This window comes from Stigmatopora argus, chromosome 10 (assembly GCF_051989625.1).
Source record: "Stigmatopora argus isolate UIUO_Sarg chromosome 10, RoL_Sarg_1.0, whole genome shotgun sequence".
In the NCBI taxonomy this organism is placed as follows: domain Eukaryota; kingdom Metazoa; phylum Chordata; class Actinopteri; order Syngnathiformes; family Syngnathidae; genus Stigmatopora; species Stigmatopora argus.
In genome coordinates, this window is record NC_135396.1 from 8,085,180 (window position 1) to 8,105,477 (window position 20,298).

At 39.3% G+C, this 20,298-nt stretch overlaps 1 protein-coding gene and 2 long non-coding RNA genes across 4 annotated transcripts; 1 reads left to right on the forward strand and 2 right to left on the reverse strand.

Moving 5' to 3' along the window:
* The first annotated feature begins 885 nt into the window (after positions 1 to 885).
* On the forward strand, positions 886 to 2,615 carry LOC144083218 (uncharacterized). 2 transcript variants are annotated; one of them, XR_013303499.1, is made up of 5 exons: positions 886 to 1,142; positions 1,222 to 1,313; positions 1,871 to 1,952; positions 2,037 to 2,364; positions 2,450 to 2,615. It is a non-coding gene; the product is annotated as an uncharacterized LOC144083218 (long non-coding RNA). The 2 variants fall into 2 exon arrangements; XR_013303498.1 differs by lacking the exon at positions 2,450 to 2,615 and having other exon boundaries at positions 889 to 1,142; positions 2,037 to 2,441.
* A 430-nt stretch (positions 2,616 to 3,045) lies between these two features.
* Positions 3,046 to 4,353, reverse strand: LOC144083792 (uncharacterized). Its single transcript, XR_013303631.1, has 5 exons — positions 4,260 to 4,353; positions 3,534 to 3,591; positions 3,377 to 3,438; positions 3,245 to 3,298; positions 3,046 to 3,145 (listed from the first exon to the last, which is right to left on the reverse strand). It is a non-coding gene; the product is annotated as an uncharacterized LOC144083792 (long non-coding RNA).
* Positions 4,354 to 4,913: 560 nt separating this feature from the next.
* Positions 4,914 to 19,278, reverse strand: dhx36 (DEAH (Asp-Glu-Ala-His) box polypeptide 36). The gene is made up of 26 exons (XM_077610819.1): positions 18,763 to 19,278; positions 18,493 to 18,608; positions 18,316 to 18,399; positions 17,924 to 18,152; positions 17,822 to 17,860; positions 17,570 to 17,740; positions 17,366 to 17,445; positions 16,799 to 16,873; positions 15,921 to 16,087; positions 15,753 to 15,834; positions 15,390 to 15,530; positions 15,097 to 15,202; positions 14,375 to 14,465; positions 13,926 to 13,981; positions 13,762 to 13,826; positions 13,260 to 13,403; positions 13,000 to 13,117; positions 11,095 to 11,193; positions 10,572 to 10,745; positions 10,387 to 10,473; positions 10,215 to 10,298; positions 9,615 to 9,714; positions 9,431 to 9,521; positions 8,778 to 8,898; positions 7,484 to 7,636; positions 4,914 to 5,777 (listed from the first exon to the last, which is right to left on the reverse strand). The coding sequence occupies exons 1-26, from the start codon at positions 19,141 to 19,143 to the stop codon at positions 5,544 to 5,546; spliced, it is 3,288 nt and encodes a 1,095-aa protein (XP_077466945.1). The 5' UTR covers positions 19,144 to 19,278; the 3' UTR covers positions 4,914 to 5,543.
* Between the last annotated feature and the right edge of the window lie 1,020 nt (positions 19,279 to 20,298).

Below are 20,298 nucleotides of genomic sequence, written 5' to 3' on the forward strand. Positions count from 1 at the left end.
AGCTGTTTCCAGGCCAGAGGCGGGGGACACCCTGAATTGGTGGCCAGCCGATCGCAGGGCAAAAGGATACGGACCACCATGCACACTCACACCCATATAGGGGCAATTTGGACGGTCCAATCAGCCTACCATGCATGTTTTTTGAATGTGGGAGGGAACCGGTGTACCCAGAGGAAACCCACACAGGCCCAGGTAGAACATGCAAACTCCACACAGGTGGACGAGACCTGGATTTGAACCCAGAACCCCCAGAGCTGTGAGGCAAATGCACTAACCACTCGCTCCACCGGGCTGCTCTTTTAATCATTAAAAGTGGAAAATAGAAAATATTTTTATATATTTTTAGATTTTACAAAATGATTTTTGAACTAAAAACACAAAGAAAAACATGGATGAAAAAATTGCAATGATTGATTTAAAAGGGGGAAAGTCAGGAAATATAATATACATCTATAATCTTCATTTTAATTTGATCCTAAAATAGAAAGTTGGCACTCATGATTTTCTTTCCTGGGCCACACAAAATGATGTGGCGGGCCAGATTTGGCCCCCGGGCCGCCACTTTGACACACATGAGCTAGAGCTACCAAACGCTATCTGTAGCGAGCTGCACATGTAGATATACGTATTCCTGAATAATATTTCAATTGTATGAGGTTACTATTGATGCTTTTTTAAGTGTCACAGCTGTAACCGCAGTAAAGGTTTTATAGCCATAAAATAGTTATTGAGGGTTGGATTGATTCAGACGTAGCAATACTGAAGGCGTACATGTAAATGCACAAAAATACTAAATTGTTTTCAGAATAACGTGTATTAGCCTTATACACGTCATTATGCAAACAATGTATTTTTTGTGTCTATTTTTTAATGGGCGTGGCCAATGTCAGAGTTTAAATAGCCGCGGCCATTTTGAAAAATGGCGGATGAGCCTGGAGCCAGTACGCCAGTGCACTGCAGAGCAGCTCAGGAATGACGATTTACCGAAGTAATATCCGATAAACTTCTTACGAGACAATGCAGTGCATTCGCTATGTTGTCATTTGGGGATTTCGAAGCCCCAGTTCTCATTTCAGAGTGCTTTTTGACGGGAGCATGCCTCGTTGGCGTGCTGTAGCCCCTCGTGTTGGAGACTGAAAAAGGTTTGCAAACAAATTGGCTACATTGCGTTATCTATAGCTCTTTATGTTTAATAAGAAATCATTCCATTGTGTGTTTCAGTTCCTCAACGAGCACAGATTGCTGGGAAACATCAAGAATGTGGCCAAAATGGAGCGACTTGTCGACGCCATCACGAGCTGTTTGTCAGGAAAGTGAGTCATTTTTGAAATACATACTAGTTTCTATTTTGTCCGTCTGTTTAATCATGAGACATCAGCGTTCGGTATTCACGGCTTTGCTCAATTAGCTTTTTTAAAACTTATTATGATGTATTTAAATTTCGAATGAAAGCACACTAACTGGTTTGGTGTTGATTTTTAATAGCAAGATACCCGTGTGGTTAACTCACACACAAGTGCCATCAGTGATGTAAAGAATAATTGGTACACTTGTGGAATGAATATACCTTTACCCTGGGCTTCGACCTATTTATTTTTAGTTTTAAATGTGGTTTTGACAAAGCCTGAGTGAGACATTCATTCAACAATAGCCCAGGGGTCTTTTTTGACTCAAGTTTAAACATGGTAAAATAACCATTTTTACCTCAGTGTAGACAAAAATGGAAGCAATGATGACTTTGGCATTTATTTATTTTTTGAATTAATGGATTTAAAATGATTGACTGAAACACTTCCAGGATGAAATAACATGGGTCATTTGTGCATCAAAATGGTTAAATAACCAATTATATAATCACACTGTTTTGTAGATGTTTAAAGCCACACAGATGGTGGAGGAGGTGACAGCTGAAAAAAATTGACGAGAAAATCAAGGCAGAAGTTGTGGATGAGGTAAGACCCAAGTGTTTCAGGTTATTTTATTTCTTGTTTTCATGTCGTGTATTTAATCTACTCTTGTTTCTTGCGTCTCTTCAGGGTCCACCCAAGTTTACCAAATCAACGCTAAAGAAAGGGTGACACGGTGAATGGCAGTCTGACACCAACATCCCCTCACTGGTACGTGTCGTTCTAGAGTGGGGATCTCCAACTCTGGTTGTCGGGGGCCCCTGTCCAGTATGTTTTCCCATATCTCCCACCACATCTGAATCAAATGATTATTTGATTTTGGTGGGTTGGAAGACAGGTAAAACAGACTGGATAGGGGTCCTTGAGGACCCCTTTTATAGAGACTCTTATTTTTGAGTCTGTCTCTGCAGTGGTCAAAAAGCAAACCAAGCCTTTGTGCTTCAAAGTCATCAGAGAGGTATGTCTAATTTCCATTTATTTTTCCCTCCTGTGGTTTTAATGTTGATTGTCTTTAAAAGTGGGATGAGAGCCTGCTGACTGAGTGGAGAGATGGCATGGGACAGGCCTTTGTGGTAAGTATGTATTTGATAGAAAATACTTATTTTTTTGACTTTACTAATTCCTGGCTTTTTTCCCCCAGAATTCCACCAATGGATGGACACATCGCTCAGAAGCCATTTTGAAAAATAAACTTTCTTGAATTGTATACATGTCTTCATTTTCCTTGTAAAAGAATGCAAGTAACATGACAAGTTAAAAGTTTTTATTAACTGGAACACACTTAAGGAGTTGGCATCACATTGAAGTATGGAAAAAAAAAAAAACTTAGCCCCCCCAAAAAAGACAATATTTTACACAAGTATTTAAAAAAAAAAAAAAAACTTATTCATTTTCCTTGTAAAAGAATGCAAGTATCATGACAAGTTAAGTTTTTATTAACTGGAACACAAGGAAGTATTAGTCTTTTTTCTGGAGACCTGCAAACAAAGTTGAGAAAAAACACTTGTTAAATTTTGCCTAAGTGTTTTTTTAATTTAAAAAAAAAAAAGACTTGACTCGTAAGGAGTTTTTGTCAAGTCTTTTTAAAATGTTGGGCAGGATTTGGGAGTCTTTTCTTACAAGAGAAGAAAGACTTGGAATCAAATCCTGCCCCAATATTAGATGTTAACATCAATTATCCTTACCTTAAAAGTCTGATGCCTCACTTTGCCAGAATGAGCCAGAGAACTGGACTTAGCCTATACAAGAGGGGGAGAAGTAACAACTCAGTGAAACAATTCATAAAATAGATCAGATATCACAGCGCTGATATTTTACAATAAAAAATATATATTCACCTGCCAGCATTCTCCAAAGTGCAGAGATTAGAGACACCGCAACTTGAGGAAAATCTTGATGCGTGCAAAAAAAAAAGCATAAGTTATCATCTATAGAGATAGGCTTAGGTGTTTTTGGGGAACTACTTTTACCTTGATCTGGCCCAGTCTTTCCTGTAAACTCAAGGGTGAGTGTTCTGGCCTGCAAGTTGATGCTAAACAGGGAAAACAAAAAAACAGCAACACTTATCATATATAGAGACTGGAGATTCAATAGGTAGGCTTAGGTGTTTTTTGGAAGTTGTTTTACCTTAATCTGGCCCAGTCTTCTCTCCTGTGACGCACACACGAAGAGCTGCATCCTGATGCTAAAGAGGGAAAACTTGATTTAATCAAGTTATTTGGGAGTTGCCAAACAATTATTACAGCCAAGAGAAATCTTACAAGAAATTTAATAAACGATCGAGATAAAGAATGAATGAAAATAAGTTAGTGAGTGCTCCATGCTACTTTCCCTTTTCCAGTCAAGGTGATTAAATATACAGACTGACGTTAACAACTAGGAAAAAGTTGGCTTAACAATGTTTGTATACATGATTTTTTTTGTGAAAACAGAACAATTACAAATTGGAAACGGGTGTTTAGTACTAGAAGTGAAACTATCATTACATAAAACACATCAGAAACGAAATCGTGCCTCTGGATGTCATTTTGGAGTGAGCCGTTACTCAGCAAACTGTCCGTTGATGTCTCAGCTTTGTTTAATTAGATTAAGTCTTTCTACACGACTCAATAATGGAGAGGAAACGGACAATATACTTTTAAAGTCAAATGCTAAGCGTCATCGTGAAGCTAATGCTAAGATAACTAGTCACATGGAGCACGCAGCCAGTGGGGAAAAGCAGCCCAAACGATGTGTTCAACCTGGCATTTATGTAACACAATTGTTGGCGTCTTTGGCTCAATTGGTTCCTAAAAATCGACAGGTAGCGTGATAAAAATGCACTTACGACGAGTAAATTGCTCTACGCCTTACCTCGTCGTCCGTCGCCATAGGTTCGAAAGGGGCGAAACCCTGCGCATGTGCTCAATTTACAGAGTAGCGTCGCCAATAGACGCAACCACGCCCATATTGCCCCGCCATATTGAATGTGGAAAATATGGTGGATTGCTTACCGCGCTTGAGGAGCTGGTTTGTCCTCCCAACTCAATGTCCATGTTTTGAAGATGACGTAGTCTAGTCGTGATTGTTGTGGTCTTGATGCTATAAAACAGTGTGTACTACAATGAAACTCTAATGCATCTTAAAACTCAAAGAGGGATGCTATAGTAACTGTAACATCCCTCTTTGAATGAATGAACTGTATAGTAGAGTTCATTCATTCATTTTCTGAACCGCTTTATCCTTACTAGGGTCACGGAGGGTGCTGGAGCCTATCCCAGCTGACTTTGGTCCAGAGGCAGGGGACAACCCTTCACGCTCACACTCATACCTAGGGGCAATTTAGAGTGGAAATAAATGCATTTTTTAGTTTTCTTGTATATTCTTTCTTCCTTACTTTTTAGTGTGTAGGGGCTGGCTGGTTAATAAAGTTGTGTAGTGCCATTTTTTTCAAAAAGGAGTACTCTAATAACAAAATTGAAAAAAAAAGAATCATTTTCATACGGTCACAAATAAAGAAGAGCATTGTTACAGTTGTTATATGTGGTTTATGTATACTAATCGAAGAGAATATTGGGTTGGCTGCTTTTAAACAATTGAAATATTTTTTTCCATATTGTAAAAAGCATACATTTCTTCTGTGATTTCTGGCAGAATTCAATGCTGGGTTAAAATAAAACAAAACATTTAATATCCCTTTGTATGAAAATAACGTGAAAGAAAAAAAGGTAACTTGTTTTGAATAAATAAAACTTTGTTTATAGGAAAGGAAGGAAAATACCTACTTTTTACTATAAAGAAAACAAATGAGACATAAATGTTGTGATCATATTGCAAAAAAAAATGTATGATGTGATGACAAAGCAATTTTACATTTTAAAAGAGCTGATCAAACAAATGAAAAAAAAACATTTTATTTTATCCTCTCATAAAAATAAACACATTAAATGAAGGGTTGCCAAATTCTGTAGGCGTCCAAAATGAAAACTGGGCAAAGGTTGGATGTTATATGATCCACTTGGCAAATTTTTTGCAGGTGATTGTTTCAATCACGTGCAAAATTCCTGCTTTCGCTCTTTTAACTTTAAATGTGGGGGGTCTTCCTATAAATAAGAGGCAAAACCATCTGCAATAGTTCTTCGAAGATCTAGTGCTGCACTAATTGTCGTCATCGCTATCCTCATTAAAGTAAGTGTGTTGTCCTCTCAGGGTCGACGTCCTGTCGTGGCCGTCCCCGCCCCTCTCTGTTGCCGTCCTCGTCTCCTGCGTGGTAATGAGATCAATGATGGCCGTGATGACGGCGCAGTCTTTGGACTGACGGTTCTGCCAGTCCACGGGTGCTGGCCTGCGAATCTTGTCCTCCAGAAGAGAATGCAGCTCTCGCTTCAGACTCTGAAGGAAGGTGAAGAAAATACAAGATGAGCTCGGTCTTCATAGGGCGGCCTGGAGGATGAGCGGTTAGCTCTGGGGTCCTGGGTCCAAATCCAGCATGGGTTTTTCTCCGGGTACTCCGGTTTTCTCCCACATTCCAAAAACATGCATGGTAGGTTGATTGGACACTCTAAATTGCCCCTAGGTATGAGTGTCAGTGTCAATGGTTGTCCGTCTCCTTGTGCCCTGCAATTGGCTGTCCATCGGTTCAGGGTGTCCCCCGCCTCTGGCCTGAAGTCAGCTGAGATAGGCTCCAGCACCCCCCATGAGTTATTAGGATAAAGCGGTTCAGAAAATGAATGAATGGGCCTTCACACACCTTTTCCATATGAGTCAGTTAAAGCGAAATACAACACAATGTGAAAAGAATATTGCTCAAAATATTGAAATGTCCAAATCACACATTATACAATCACCAAAAAAACAAAACAAAATAAATTCACTTGACCAAGTGACAAACGCTGATATACTCGAAACAGATTAAATACAAGTACAAAAATAAGCTAACATTGGTGATTGTTTCTTATCTGTGCACTACAATAAATATTCCTTTAGAGTACATCTATGGGTTTTTAGATATGTTTTGTACAAGTATTTTGGAACATGAGCATATTGGGATACTTCTGTGTACTTTAAGGGACAAATGTATTTTTTGTTTTTTACTATTATTATTTACAATCCTGTGTTGACCACATTATGAGTATTTTTTACCTACTCATTTATTTGCTGGGGGAAAAATCCCCTTGTTTCATGTTTATTTTTTTTAATCTTCTTGCATCTTGGTGCTAAAGCAGTGGTTCTTAACCTTGTTGGAGCGACCAAACCCCACCAGTTTCATATGCGCATTGACCGAACCCTACTTTAGTGCAAAATAAAAAAAAATTTTTTTTTCAAATTCAAGATACTGTATAAATTCCTCGCAGCACTGATTGCCCAAGCAATGTCACGAGATCATCTGCAGCCAGTGATGGTCAAGCGGGGCATGTTATCGTGAATAGAAACGATGAGTCGATGTGTCGTGACAGCCGTGGCAGAGGCTCCACTGAACCCCCAAGACCGACTCACCGAACACAGGTTAAGAACCACTGTGCTAAAGTATTGGCAAGGTAAGGTCAAAGTACTCATAGATAATGGCTAATTGCGACAGGATGCTCTTAGTACAATAGACTACAAATACATTTAGATGATCCGACTTTAGAGCAGGGGTAGGGAACCTATGGCTCGGGAGCCACATGTGGCTCTTTCGATGGGTGCATCTGGCTCTTCGCTAACCTGTGAGCTAAAATATGGAACCTGCTGGTGACAGAACTGAGATACTACGTCCAGTGCTGCTGTAGTCTTCTTTTTTTGCATTAGACTCTGCTAGAATGCATACTCTCATTAATTAGCAACTGCATAAGAATGTTGTCGAAAGTATTCTTTTTTTCCACTTTAAAAGTGGTGAAATTACTAAAATAAAAGACACCCATTTACATGTATTTTGACTTTTAAATTCGGAGTATGGCTCTTAAGGAATAACATTAGAAAAAATGAATTGTTTATGGCTCTCTTCGTCAAAAAGGTTCCCGACCCCTGCTTTAGAGGACAAAATTTTTTGAAGATAGATCAAAATATGGAGACACCAGGTCCTAATTAATGTCACAATCGCCCCTATGAATTAGGCTCACCTTGACAAGATGAGCCGTTCGTGCTGGGGACCTGAAGACAATCCACTTGTCCACTGCGATGGTCTCCTGGTCTTCATCCCTCTGGATGGTGACGTCGCCTCCGAAGAAGAGCAGCGAGAAGGGTGACACTTCAGTGCAGTCGTACAGGAAGATCTGTAGGAGATGCAGAAGGTGTCATGCACCATATGAAAATGACCCATTAGAGGTGGATGAAATGTGTCGGCTGCTGCCGCTAGAGGAAATGTCATCTTGTCCTCTCTCCCTATGAAAAGGCACTCAGGCAGCAAAATGAAAATGTGTGTGGCAAGCAGGTCAAGATAAATGTTGTTGTCAAGCAGAAGAAAAAGTGAAGGCTTCAGATTTACACATTTGTCATCATGAATAGCTGCCCTCAAGGAAAAGATATGGTAGAGTTAAGGCATTTGAAACTCCCGTTTAACAGCATTAACTGGCATACCAGTGTAAAATTAGGTTAGCATTTATTCATCCATTCACGGATTGAACCCAGTGAGAAATAAAATGGGGAGGAAGGAGACAGTTTCCATTAAGGAGGAACGTGAAAGTCTGCCAGAGATGAACACTTTGTCACACTGTAATGCCATTGGTAATCTTCTCTGTCGCCACATGTGTGTGTGTGTGTGGCCTTTGAAGCACACGGGCGTTTGAGAAGCAGTTGAAAGGCAGCGTTTTAATCAAATATTAATTTGTGTAAAAGCTGACAACCTTTGACCGGCTGGCCTTCTGAGAAGTCGCCAAAAATAAAAAAGGGACACACATAGTTTAACAGTTTCAGCCTTTTTACCGTGTTGAAGTGTGTGTGAGCGCGTTAGCGTTTAATTTATTAATTTTTGGGGGAAGCAAATGGGACCATGTTGACAGTCATGTCCTGCAATGCTAGGACAGGGATGTAACTATTTCTAACAAACCTGTCATGTGGAAAATAATTGGACAAAGAGTATGGTATAGTCACAACACATATTTTGCCTGCGCCCTTTATTGTAATTTTTTTTTTTGCTATTTTCTGTGTTGTAGAAAAAAATATCAAAACCGTAAAAGAAGCAAAGAATACTGCAGTTTTGGAATTCTTGCCATTTAGGATTTTGATGTGCCAGTGTTGTGTATAGAAGATGCTTCAGAGCCATCAAATTTAACCTCAAGTATAAGAAAAAGGGTGTGTACACATTAGATAATCCACTGCTGTAAAATGTAATATCATAGTTAAATAAGATTCCCACATTTGCTGGGTTCTGCACTAAAAGCATAAGGTAGTAAAAAGTGTTACTCTTTTACTCACGCTGCTGGTTCTCATCTTGAGGTGATAGATAAGCCACGTGTAGTTAAAGTTGGTCTCCTCATAATTGACGGACTTCGGATGGATGCAAACCTTCCCGTCATGTTGAGTGTACACTTTAACCCTGCATGACACAAATGAGTCAACTGAAATGCTAAAACAAAATGTCCAAAAGGCTAATAATATCAAATTCCAGATACAAGTACTCAATATTATGTGTAAACAGTAGCGCCAAAAACAGTTACATTCGATAAAGCTTTTTATCTTATGTGTAAATATACCCCTTATTTTCTTTGAAAGCAGTTGTGTTTGAAAATGCAGATTTTGAGTAACTTTGGATTTCATTTGAATTCTGGAACAGCATTTGTCTGCTACTTGTTTTTTTTGTTGTTTACAACCCTGCCAACATGCGGCTCAGGGGTAAGCGCTGTAGGCGAGAGTGATTTAGACAGCCGCGTTTTCAATAGCGTGGCATGAGCCAGACAAAACAATCCCATTGACAGCAGGGAAGAAGTCGCTCTTAGCCCAAATGCTGGGTTTGGCCGTTGAATAAATGAGAACAGCTCGTTAAAGGCTACTTCAAGCAAGAGTGGAAATGTTGCAGAAACACCCTGGAAAGAGTCCGTATGGCGATCAATAACAAAGATTTCTCTCACCCAGGCCTCTTTTTACTGTGTGATGGTCGGATCATGGCTACTTTAGGATACAGACCAGCGACGATCACCGCTTTGATCAACTTCTCGTTATCTGAGGGGAAAGCACAACAGATTATATATATATTTTAATCTCAGCGCACCATCACTTAAACAAATATTAGAATGCGTCTCTTTGATTATCCACCTGAATTGACATTAGAGTTTGGGTCTTTAGGATCCTTGCTGCTGACAAAGCCTGCATGCATGAGATGTTCAGCAAATTGGCCCTTCATGTTGTGTAGCATCTAAAACATCAATGACAGGAAGAAAGGCGGTATAATCATTTCTTTTGTTTTACAAACTTTGCAACTGGAGACTGTCAGACACATCATTTCAACAACAGGCTCTTAAAAACTTAAAAAAAGATTAGTATTAAAATAAATATTGGCTCTGCTGTAAGATTGCCTCATTAGTCACTACCCAACAGTCTCCTCTAGTGGCTGGTCAAAGGTAATATTGACTCCATCAGAAATTATTAAACAACGTAAAATTCAATATATTTTAACAATATATAAGTCCCTCTAGTGTATTTACTGCACATTCAAACAAACTGTGGAAAAAAATGAGAAAGTAAGGTACTTCAAATACTATGATCATCTTAAGGATATAAATAATACGTTACTAATATTTAAATACAAATGCAATATATTGGTAAAGGTCCAAAACTAAAGTCAAGAAGCATAGGAACGTCTTGTGCATTTTCAAAAAGTCAACAAAAAGGAATGCTTAACACTGTTGTCCTCACTTGTAGTGTGTTGGCCGACAGGAAGTTGTCCCAGCAGAAATCTCGCTCGCACCGACCGCCACGCTGTTTAGCTTCTTGCCAGCCCTGACCAATCAATGAGAAAAATTTCAACATTAAGAGATGAATTGATATGTCTGTCATACTTCACAAATGGAGCTGCTATAAGCACTACCTGAAAAGCATTGACCACGGTCAGGTGATCGCTTTTAGTGTTCCTGGACAGTATTTTCCTCCTCTTGTCTGCCATTGTCTCTTTGCCCTGAGAGGCAGGAAGTCACAGGATCGTTTGAGGTTACACTGTGTGGCGCAAGTATTGTTCCAGCAGCTGTGGCTTTCATCTGAGAGTTAGCGACCTACCAGGGGTATGAAGAAAGGGTCTTTGAAGCTGAGGGAAGCGGCGATGGTGAGCACGGGGTCGAGGCAGCCCAGCAATGCTCCAAACAGAATAAGCTTTCCGATGTGAGGCTCAACGGGCAGGCGAGCCAGGTGGATACCGAGCGCCGTCAGGTTCTCCGAATGGTCCAAGGCATTCTGACAAAAGCGAAGGTGAGGAGATACGAGCTTTTAGAGACGTTGAAAAAAATAAATTGAATACATTGGAATGGCCTGATTGAGAATTTCTTATACAATATCTTATTGGCAGGCAAAATATCCAATCCATTTTGAATAGGAGGTTTTTCTCAATGTATTCTTGTCCAACTTGACTCGTTTGTTTTTTGTTAGCCTTCACTTAATTCTCCGTTTTGACAACTTCAATTCACTTGCAATCTTTCCTGTCTAACAGACACATAAAGACATATATAACCTTGGATAACTGCAACTGAAGACATAACCGTCTCTGGTTGTTTTTAAATATTTTTCTTTCTTTTCTGTGCCTTACCAGGTCTTTAAGGTTCTTTATGGCCAGATCCACAGCCTTTTCAGTTGGAGGGTCCAGAGCTTTCTGCAGGAAGTGAGCGATTCCTCCAAGCTTTAATATCTGGATAGTACAAAACACGCCAATAGAGATATATATATATATATATATATATATATATATATATATATATATATATATATATATATATATATATATATATATATATATATATATATATATATATATATATATATATATATATATATATATATATATATATATATATATATATATATATATATATATATATATATATATATATATATATATATATATATATATATATATATATATATATATATATATATATATATATATATATATATATATATATATATATATATATATATATATATATATATATATATATATATATATATATATATATATATATATATATATATATATATATATATATATATATATATATATATATATATATATATATATATATATATATATATATATATATATATATATATATATATATATATATATATATATATATATATGAATGGCACACAAAAAAAACACAAATGAGATGACATTTATTGTATTGCTCATCGAAAGCACGCAAACTGATCATTAAGTGCACCACCCACCTGCTTGTTTTAAAGTGAAAAAGTACTCCAATGCCTTAAAGCTAAGCCTCAGGCACAACGTTAATAAAACACTCGAATAAGCCGCCAGAGCAAAAACTCTATGGGTGTGACCTTTGCCTTTTTGTTCCATTAGCATGCGCTGAAGCAGGGACTTAGTGGATTGGAAGTCTATACATGGAAGACAGTGGAAATAAATGGCAAGCCATCTCTGAAGAAGAGATGCCCTTAGTCCTTTATGCAAAGTGCAGGATTTTTCTCTCCTACCAGAAAAACTCATTTATCGGCTCTCTCAAATGCACCAGGCTATTTTTGTAAATCACTACAATAGAGGTATACATAAACAGGTCTTGATTGTTTTCAAATTATTATTTTTTAACAAGCACACACTCAAAAAAAGGAAAGTATTAATTGTGTATGTGTGTGGCATTCCAATGCTCATCACCTGAAGTGTAATAAACGCCCTGAAAACCAACAACATAAGACCATTTTTTAAGTGTTCAAAATCTACGAAACTCATCAGATTGCATCAGCAAAACTAAAAATGTTTTCAAACTCCATTTCTGATGTAATTGGGTCAGTTTCCTTTCATCACCCTATTCCACGCAAGGGCCGTTTGTTTAGTGACCTGAGGGCAAATGTGAGTTTTTAGACGCAGTTTGATTTTCCAGTTCTGATAGGAACTCTGAAAGCTAAATATTACGTGAAAGACATTTCACATGCGAGTTATTATAATCTATATAAAACGAAGACCGAGGGGAAACGGGCTTGAACAGGTAGACCAGGGGTACCCATTACGTAGATCGCCAAAGTATACTATTGGCAAATCGCACGACAATAACATTTTGATCCCTCCCCTCTGTCTAATTTCCTTAGCCAGGCTCTTACGAATTTGGGATGTCCGCAGTAAGCTTTAGCGTGAATCGCTAAACCTCCCATACATGTTGACGATAGTGTAATGCAAGGTATATCATTACATAATTGCTGAGCTTTGTCAGTTGCCCGTAAAAAAAGATCGATAGTGGGAGGTTAACTCCTTGAAAAGTACATCTTGGAGCAAAAAAAGTGTGAGCGCCCCTGAGGAAGACTGACATAGGCAAGGGAATTAAAATGCAATTTTCTTGAAGGCATCTGAACTAAAAAGCTTGGTGAAGAAATTACAAAATTTGAGTTAATATGGACATGGCCTCAATGTGTCACGCTCTTTCAAACCATGTTACAATATTTGCGCTTTGATCTGTCTGCAACAAATTAATTGGAAATAGACCTTGATCTGCAGGCATAGCTCCTCCAGTGGAGTCCTCATGATTTCTGGTAATTGATAGGCATCCAGAAGGCTGGCTCGAAGACCGTTGTACAGATGATAGCACTTCCCCGGGCACACTCTATGCATACATATGAAGAACATAAAGGGAGAGAAACAATGGTATGAAACTTTTGGGGATGATATAAGGAAGATTGACACCAAATGTACAGTAACACCACGACAAAGGATGAAATGGCGAGTGGACAAAGACAAACACGCACCTGCCAGCACGGCCTTTCCTCTGTTTGGCGTTAGCCAGGCTCACCCATTCGGCCGTCATAGTACTGATGTTGTTGTTGGTGTCGAAGTTGGTTTCCTTGATTTTGCCTCCATCGATCACAAAAATCACATCATCTATTGTGATGCTGAGAGAGATGAAAAAGGGAGAAAAAAAACCCTCAAAGCAAACGGTTCAAAGATGCTTGAGTTCGACTCACATTCATGCTTGAGTAGAAAATAAAATTGAGGCCTGGAACAAATTTAGCCCCTATTTTTAGGGACGACATGGAGCCCAAGAGTAGCTTCTCTAATTTGTGCATGGGCACATGGTTAAATCGCTAGTTAGTCAGCTCCATTCAAGTCAATATGGCAGTGCTTCATGATTTAGTGCTTTGCACACACACACACACACACACACACACACACACACGCGCACCCTGAAGTGAAAGTGGTAAAAGCCTCAGATAAATAAACTTTTGTCTCAGCGAGCCGCTTTACGCCTACCTCGTCTCGGCTATATTGGTAGCGATCACAATCTTTCGTACGCCAGGTGGAGGCCGTATGAACACCTGGGAGAAGGAGGATGTAGTTGAGATTGGATTCTTGGAAAATTGAGGGGGAGAAATAAATCCGGACATTTGTCCGAGGGACAGGCGGCAAATACTGACCAGAGTCTGATTAACCGTCGGCATGAGCGAGTGCAGTGGGATGATAACAAAACGATCTGAGCACAACAGGAAAGACAAACAAGACACTGCAGGTAAAGGCAGAATACAAGTTGCAGACAGCACAAGCATAAACGTATATTTCCAACTAAGTTAAAATATAACAAGATGCTTAAAATGTAGTAGACTTTAAGCCTAAATATAGTATGAGAGATTGACATGGAACCCCCACCCAAAATAAAGGATTCAAATTATAATTCGATGAATGTTGTAGTTGTTCCGTTTGGATTGGTGTCGACAGTGGTATTGTTTATTTATTCATCAATGTACATAAGCATTGAGACTTTAGCACCAAAAGCAAGCACTACGGAAAAAGACAACTTTAGTATATTTTTTTGGTTGCCAAATAATACCAGACTTAAGTAGTATATATGTGTTTGGTATTATTATACCTGATTTGAACATCTGATCTGCCATCAACAAGTCATTGAGGCCGCTGATATTGTCCCAGCCAGGCAGAAAAACCAAGATGGCTCCCTCCTCCTGTGCAAAAAGATGGTGATTAATTTTGGAGTAGTCTGACTTAAGAGGCAAGGCAAATATTTAGTACAGCTTTCATATCCTGCCTTTCACATAATCCACTTTCAGTTGTCATCTGACAGCAATGCAAGTGCTCTGTTATCATTTCAGCCATGTTCCCAGTTAGCCTGGTAAACCTGCATACATTTTGCTAAGTACAGGATACAGGACACTAAAAAAAGTGCCCTTAGATTCTCTTGCGGCAGCTTCATTGTCAGATTTACGGGAAAAGAGACAATTACGCATCTTCCAAAAATAATAAATACTAAATTAATAATACCATCCATGACAGTAACTAAAGGTCATTGAGCCAGAGATAGAACGAACACACAACATTGGAGCATCTGTTCAATTGCTAATTAACGCTGATTTGTTGCCCAGGAGCTGTGCCATTTCTTCTGATCTTATGTCATTGAGTGCCTGGATGCTAACCCTGCTGTTCCCTCCATCTGTTGCACATCCAGACATATTATTTTGTCATATTTTGCAAGACTAAGTTTAGATCTTCACCATTATATAGGTAGTTGAATTTCTGGTACTGCATCTATTTGTGTAATGTCCCTGTACCTTATAGATCATACTGAGGCAAACTCACCTTTTCGTTAAGCACAATATGTCGGATGAGTGCCAAGATGAGTTCCAAATCGATCTTGTCATCAGTATCCAGAGATTCCAGAGTTGCAATGGTGCTCTCAGAGTAACTGAGGAAAAACAAGTGAAATCCATGACGTATTTGTTAGCAGGAATCGTTGGCAAAGTTAGCACGTTGACCAAGTGGTTGAGGCTGGCAGCAAATGATTGCCATCAGTCCAAATCCACTGGACGTCTGGCGCCCTCAATGACGGCCAATGAGTAAATTTAGCTGTCAAGGGATTCTCTTTAACGAACTTGGCATGGAGTGTGCGAGCGAAACAAGGCCAGCTCTCCTTGTATTCGGCTTCCTTCTCCTCCTTCCGAGGTTTGGAGTGCTGTCCCTGCCAGAAGCCTCTTTTCCAGGGAGGGCGGCGGTCTGGGTTCTTGGGACGATACCTGGTGGGAAAAAGACAGACAGTTCTAACTTACTTGCACCATTTATATTTAACTAGCAATCAACCGTTTTTTTCAGGACCAATATCGATTATTAGTAGTTAGAGTAGGCAGATAACCGACATATGGAGCCGATATTGATTTTTTCATATCAGCCAGTCGGATTTAAAAAAAATATTGGCCTTGATTATCGGTCCATCTCTACATTTAACTTCAACACACTACCTTGTCATCTCTACAACATCCTCTAAAAGGAACTCCTCCACTGGAAATGTCAAGCCTGGGATGTGAATCATGGGGCAATTTTCTATAGGATGTGTCAGAAAAGAAGTGCAATCAATTTCCCCACTCAACTCCTAAGTGTTGAAAGATGACAATTTGAAAAGCAAATACCAAAGTACTTGGAGAATTTCTCGGCATTGAGGGTGGCACTCATCAGGATGACTTTGAGGTCGTGTCGTATATACAGCAGATCTTTGACAATAGTGAGCAACACGTCAGACTGCAGGCTTCTCTCATGGATCTCATCCAGAACCAAGTGGCTGATGCTCAATAACTTCCTAAAAATGAGAGCAAGGCATTAGTTTTCCCCATTAAGATTCATGGTTTTGACCTGATTGGCTTATAAGCGTTGGCTTGCTAAATAATCAATGCATTTCTAGCAGGAAATCAAATGATAAATTGAGGTTTCAGGTTTCAAAAAGTGCATCTCTTGTTGTTGAACTATTTGCATTTGGCATCAGGTACAAAATTAGCCCAGGGATTCACAATGATTACAACTGGGATACAAACTGATTTCATGTGTTTGGTACTATAAGCAGTCATCTGTAAATACGATACTGGCTCCTCTGGACTCAAAATGTTTATAAAATCATGCTACAATTCCAAATGTGCTGTACCAACATCATTCAGGTCCACTGCTGCCTAATGTAAACATTAGGCAAAATAGCTCAAGCATTTTATTGGATTGCCCGGAGTCCGAAAATGACTCACAATGGTCAAGTTGAGACAAATTCAAGATGAGCACAAATGAGATAACGAATGGTGGCACCCTTGTTTTGTGCCAAGGATACTTGTGGCGATAGGAAGAGCAAGCGGATGACTCAACTATGTTTATGTGTTTGTTTTCTCCTGCCTAGGAGGATGGGGTGTCCATACTAATATGTCTGGCACTGGCAGCAGACACAAATCAATGAGGCCAAGTGATACAGGGCGAAGGAAAAACAGTTAAAGCAGCCGAAAAAGAAACGCTGAATTGAGGGGAAACTCACGGGTCTGAGCGGAGCCACTGAAGGATAATGCCCGTCGTACAGTACAGGATGGAACCTTGTTTCCGTGGTAACTGGCTGGGGAAAGATGGGCGGTGGGTTAGAGGTGACAGAATAGTAAAAAAAAAGTTGGGAATTTTGTAGTAACTTTGTTCTTTGAATATGTAAAATAGATGATTAAAGAGGCAGATAGGTGGCCATTATTTTCCCATTTTCTGACAGCCGACTTCATTTTCAGCTGCCGTCTGTGTTACTTTCACAGGCTCTGTCTAATACTGTTTCTGGACAACTCCAGTCTAGAAAGCATTCATTTTGTTCCTTTATCTAGTTACACTAGATAGTCACAGAATTAGTGAAACCTGCACCAATTAATGAAATATCAAAATTTGTACTTCAGACTGAAACAAGTTTCAAATTCTTTGACTTGTTGCTATTTGTAGTAGTTCACCAATTCTGGTAAAGAGCTCCCCTAGAGCTCTCCTAATGGATCCAAAAGATGCAGTAACTTAATTGTTGGACCGTAAGCCACTATTTATAGTAATTGTTTAAAACGGGGATCTAAACACTTACCACTGTAAGCGAATTTGGTAACCACATGAATTTCCACTCCCCACCTTTTCTGCCCTCTCGGAGGCCACGCGCTCTGCCACCTGCGTGAGATGCAAATAAATTGAATGCTTTTATTGTCATTATAGAAGTATAATGAGACAGGTGGGCAGATAAGACAGGAATTCAAGCCACGTAATGGCATAAAGTCACGTCATGGTGTCGCACCGATATGGCACTGATCCGACGAGGCTGTGTGCAAACGACACGGCACAGTGAGCCCATGTTGCGGTTGATGTGGTCATCCAGGATGAACTGGGTCACCTGGGTGGTTTTTCCGCAACCCGTTTCGCCGCTCACCACCAGCACTTGGTTAGAATTGATCAACTGGACCAGCTCCTGGTTACGAAATGGGGAGAAATCAATGTGAGCCGAAGGCAAAAACAGCATACATATTTGTATTGTAAATGAAGAATAAACCTCTCTTTTTCCATATGATGGCAACTTCTCTCTGAACATCTAAGGCATAAGGTAAAGACATTTTAGTAAATATTGCAAAGCAATAAGAGAATTGTCACTTACCAGCATCTCCCTGTACTTTGAGTATGATTTCTTAGTCTGCAGATCTCTCTTTAAAGACTCATCCAGCAAAACATCTCTCTTTATGTCATGAAATAAAAACTCCAGATCTCGGCCCCTCAGCCCTGGTTTCTCTCTCCCTTCATAAGCATTAATTTGCGGCTGCTCTACATCATCATCGACTTCAGCATCATCACTATCCCAAGTGTCAGGGATCTGATCTTTTAAGGTCCTGCAAAATGGAAGTCAACATCAATAAACGGTGTGATGAGCCAAATAAAGTGTTGTTTATGATCCTGACAAATCTGAATGAACAAAAAGCATGCTAAAGAACAAGACACAAAAATCGGGAAAAATAATGTTGGCCCGTGATTTCTCCGAAGCGGACTGATTACCGTGTCAAGTTTGTCGTGCCGTGCTCTTCCTGCTCAAATTTGATCTTCCGTTTTTCTTCTTCTGTTAAGTCTCCATCAAAGTAGCTGTGCGAAGCACATTAGCCACATTCTGATTTGCCTTCTGGTTCTGGTATTACCTCTATTAGAAAAATAAACTAGTATTTCAAAAGTTCTCACCAGTGACCACTTTGATTGGGCGTTGGTCTGCTTGGACCCATCTGGTCATTGGAGACTGAGTCAAGGAGTTTCATGATGTGTTGCTCTCTGCTCTCATCCATCTGGACAACTGCCCGCTACAAACAGTTATAAAACTATATATTAAGAATATACAATGTGCATGCTTATTCTAGTAGTGCAAAATCTTGTTACTACACTGGAGCACAGTACAGTACGATTCTAAACAAACAGTTCACATTGAAATATATTTTTGGGTGCGTGAAAACATACCGATCTCCGATCTGCTTGTTTCTTCCTCACGGCTCCAAATCTTGCGTACCACAAGCCAATATCACGGCCCTTCAAGTGGGATGGATGGCGACCACCGTCGTTGTCTTGGTCGAAGGAGCCACTGCAACTACCTCCCCGGTGGTCGGCTCTTTCTCTGCTGCCATCACGATATCCTCTACTACTCCCCCCTCTTCTGCCTCGCCCACCGCCTCGACCTCCGTACTTATAACTCATAACACCGCGGAAAAAAACAATCGGAGTTGACACGGGATGATAGAACTTGCCAACACAAGTGTTAGCAAACAGCAATAGCAACGCCTTGCCTAAGTGGTTAAACGATAGGATCGGAGACTTCAATTTGGAATACAAACCCACTAACATTGATGTCGATTAAACAGTCAAATATTTTGCAATATGACATTTGAAACTATTATACAACGAACGAGATGTCATGAGATTTTCATGCTCGTGTTGCCATCCATTCGGCGCGTCGCACATTTGTGTCGTCATAATGAGGTCAAAATATTACGGTGAGGGCTGTGATTGGTCGACGCGGACAAGCGGTATACATATAGTGAAAATAGGCTCCTTATTATGTAAAATAATAATAATAATACAGTTCTACCTTGATTTTTTTAAATGTTCATTTTACTTTAAGAGAATGCATTTAAAAAATAGCACCCAGATTGTGTTGCCAGTGCAAAGTAGGCTCCCATTTTATGACTCATCAACGGATCAGAAATGACCATTTGTCTCGACCTTAAAGTTTACATCCAAATGAAAAAGATCTAACTTGATGGCCTATACAGTGCACTCCATTAGGCCTGCGTGGGTTTTGTCCAGGTGGTACTCATTTTTTTTGCCACATCCCAAAATAAACATGCATGGCAGCTTGATGGAACGGTCATACGGAGTATGTTTGTGCATGGTTGTTAGTCTCAATGTCCACAATTGATGTGTTCTGTTTTTCTAAAGAACCTGTCATTTTCTCTTACATAAATTATAGTTGAATTATTGGCACCTAACAATTGAAACAAATTTCTGGCTGTTCATAATGCGAGGTTATTAGGGAGACATTGTATTCCTTGAATACAACAAAGAGAACAAGGCCATAGAATCTTATTCAGAATTGTTTTAGTACCGTTTTCATCTTTTCTATAGCTCTACTCTCACAGCACATTGCACACACAAAAAGGAAACATTGTTACCAAGGTCGTTGTAAATTATGTTCCGTAGTGATGTAAGTGTGGCTGGTTTGGGTATTGGTGTCATCACATAACATCTCAACTAGGTAAAAATTGTGTATTTTTTTTAATAATCTATTTACCAAGAAGCTGCAAAAGAAAAATACAAGTCCTCTTTAATTAAGCCATAAGAAAGCAAAAACAATGAAACACATCTTAAGAAGACTGTTTTGGAATAATTACAGCACAGCAACGAATGAAAGCCTGAAGTAATTAGATGTCCTCTGTTTTATTAGTTGTTTCTCGAATAAGTAACCCTAGTTTTACCCTGTGTTTGTGCCCTATTTGTGAC

Excerpts from the sequence above, each read along its gene's own strand:
- dhx36 (XM_077610819.1), bottom strand. The coding sequence starts at position 19,143 with ATGTTAGTGGGTTTGTATTCCAAATTGAAGTCTCCGATCCTATCGTTT. Across the intron at positions 16,874-17,365 it reads TACCAAATTCGCTTACAGTG|CCAGTTACCACGGAAACAAG; the intron begins GTAAGTGTTTAG and ends ATCTTTCCCCAG. Across the intron at positions 9,715-10,214 it reads TGTCGGCCAACACACTACAA|ATGCTACACAACATGAAGGG; the intron begins GTGAGGACAACA and ends TTGATGTTTTAG.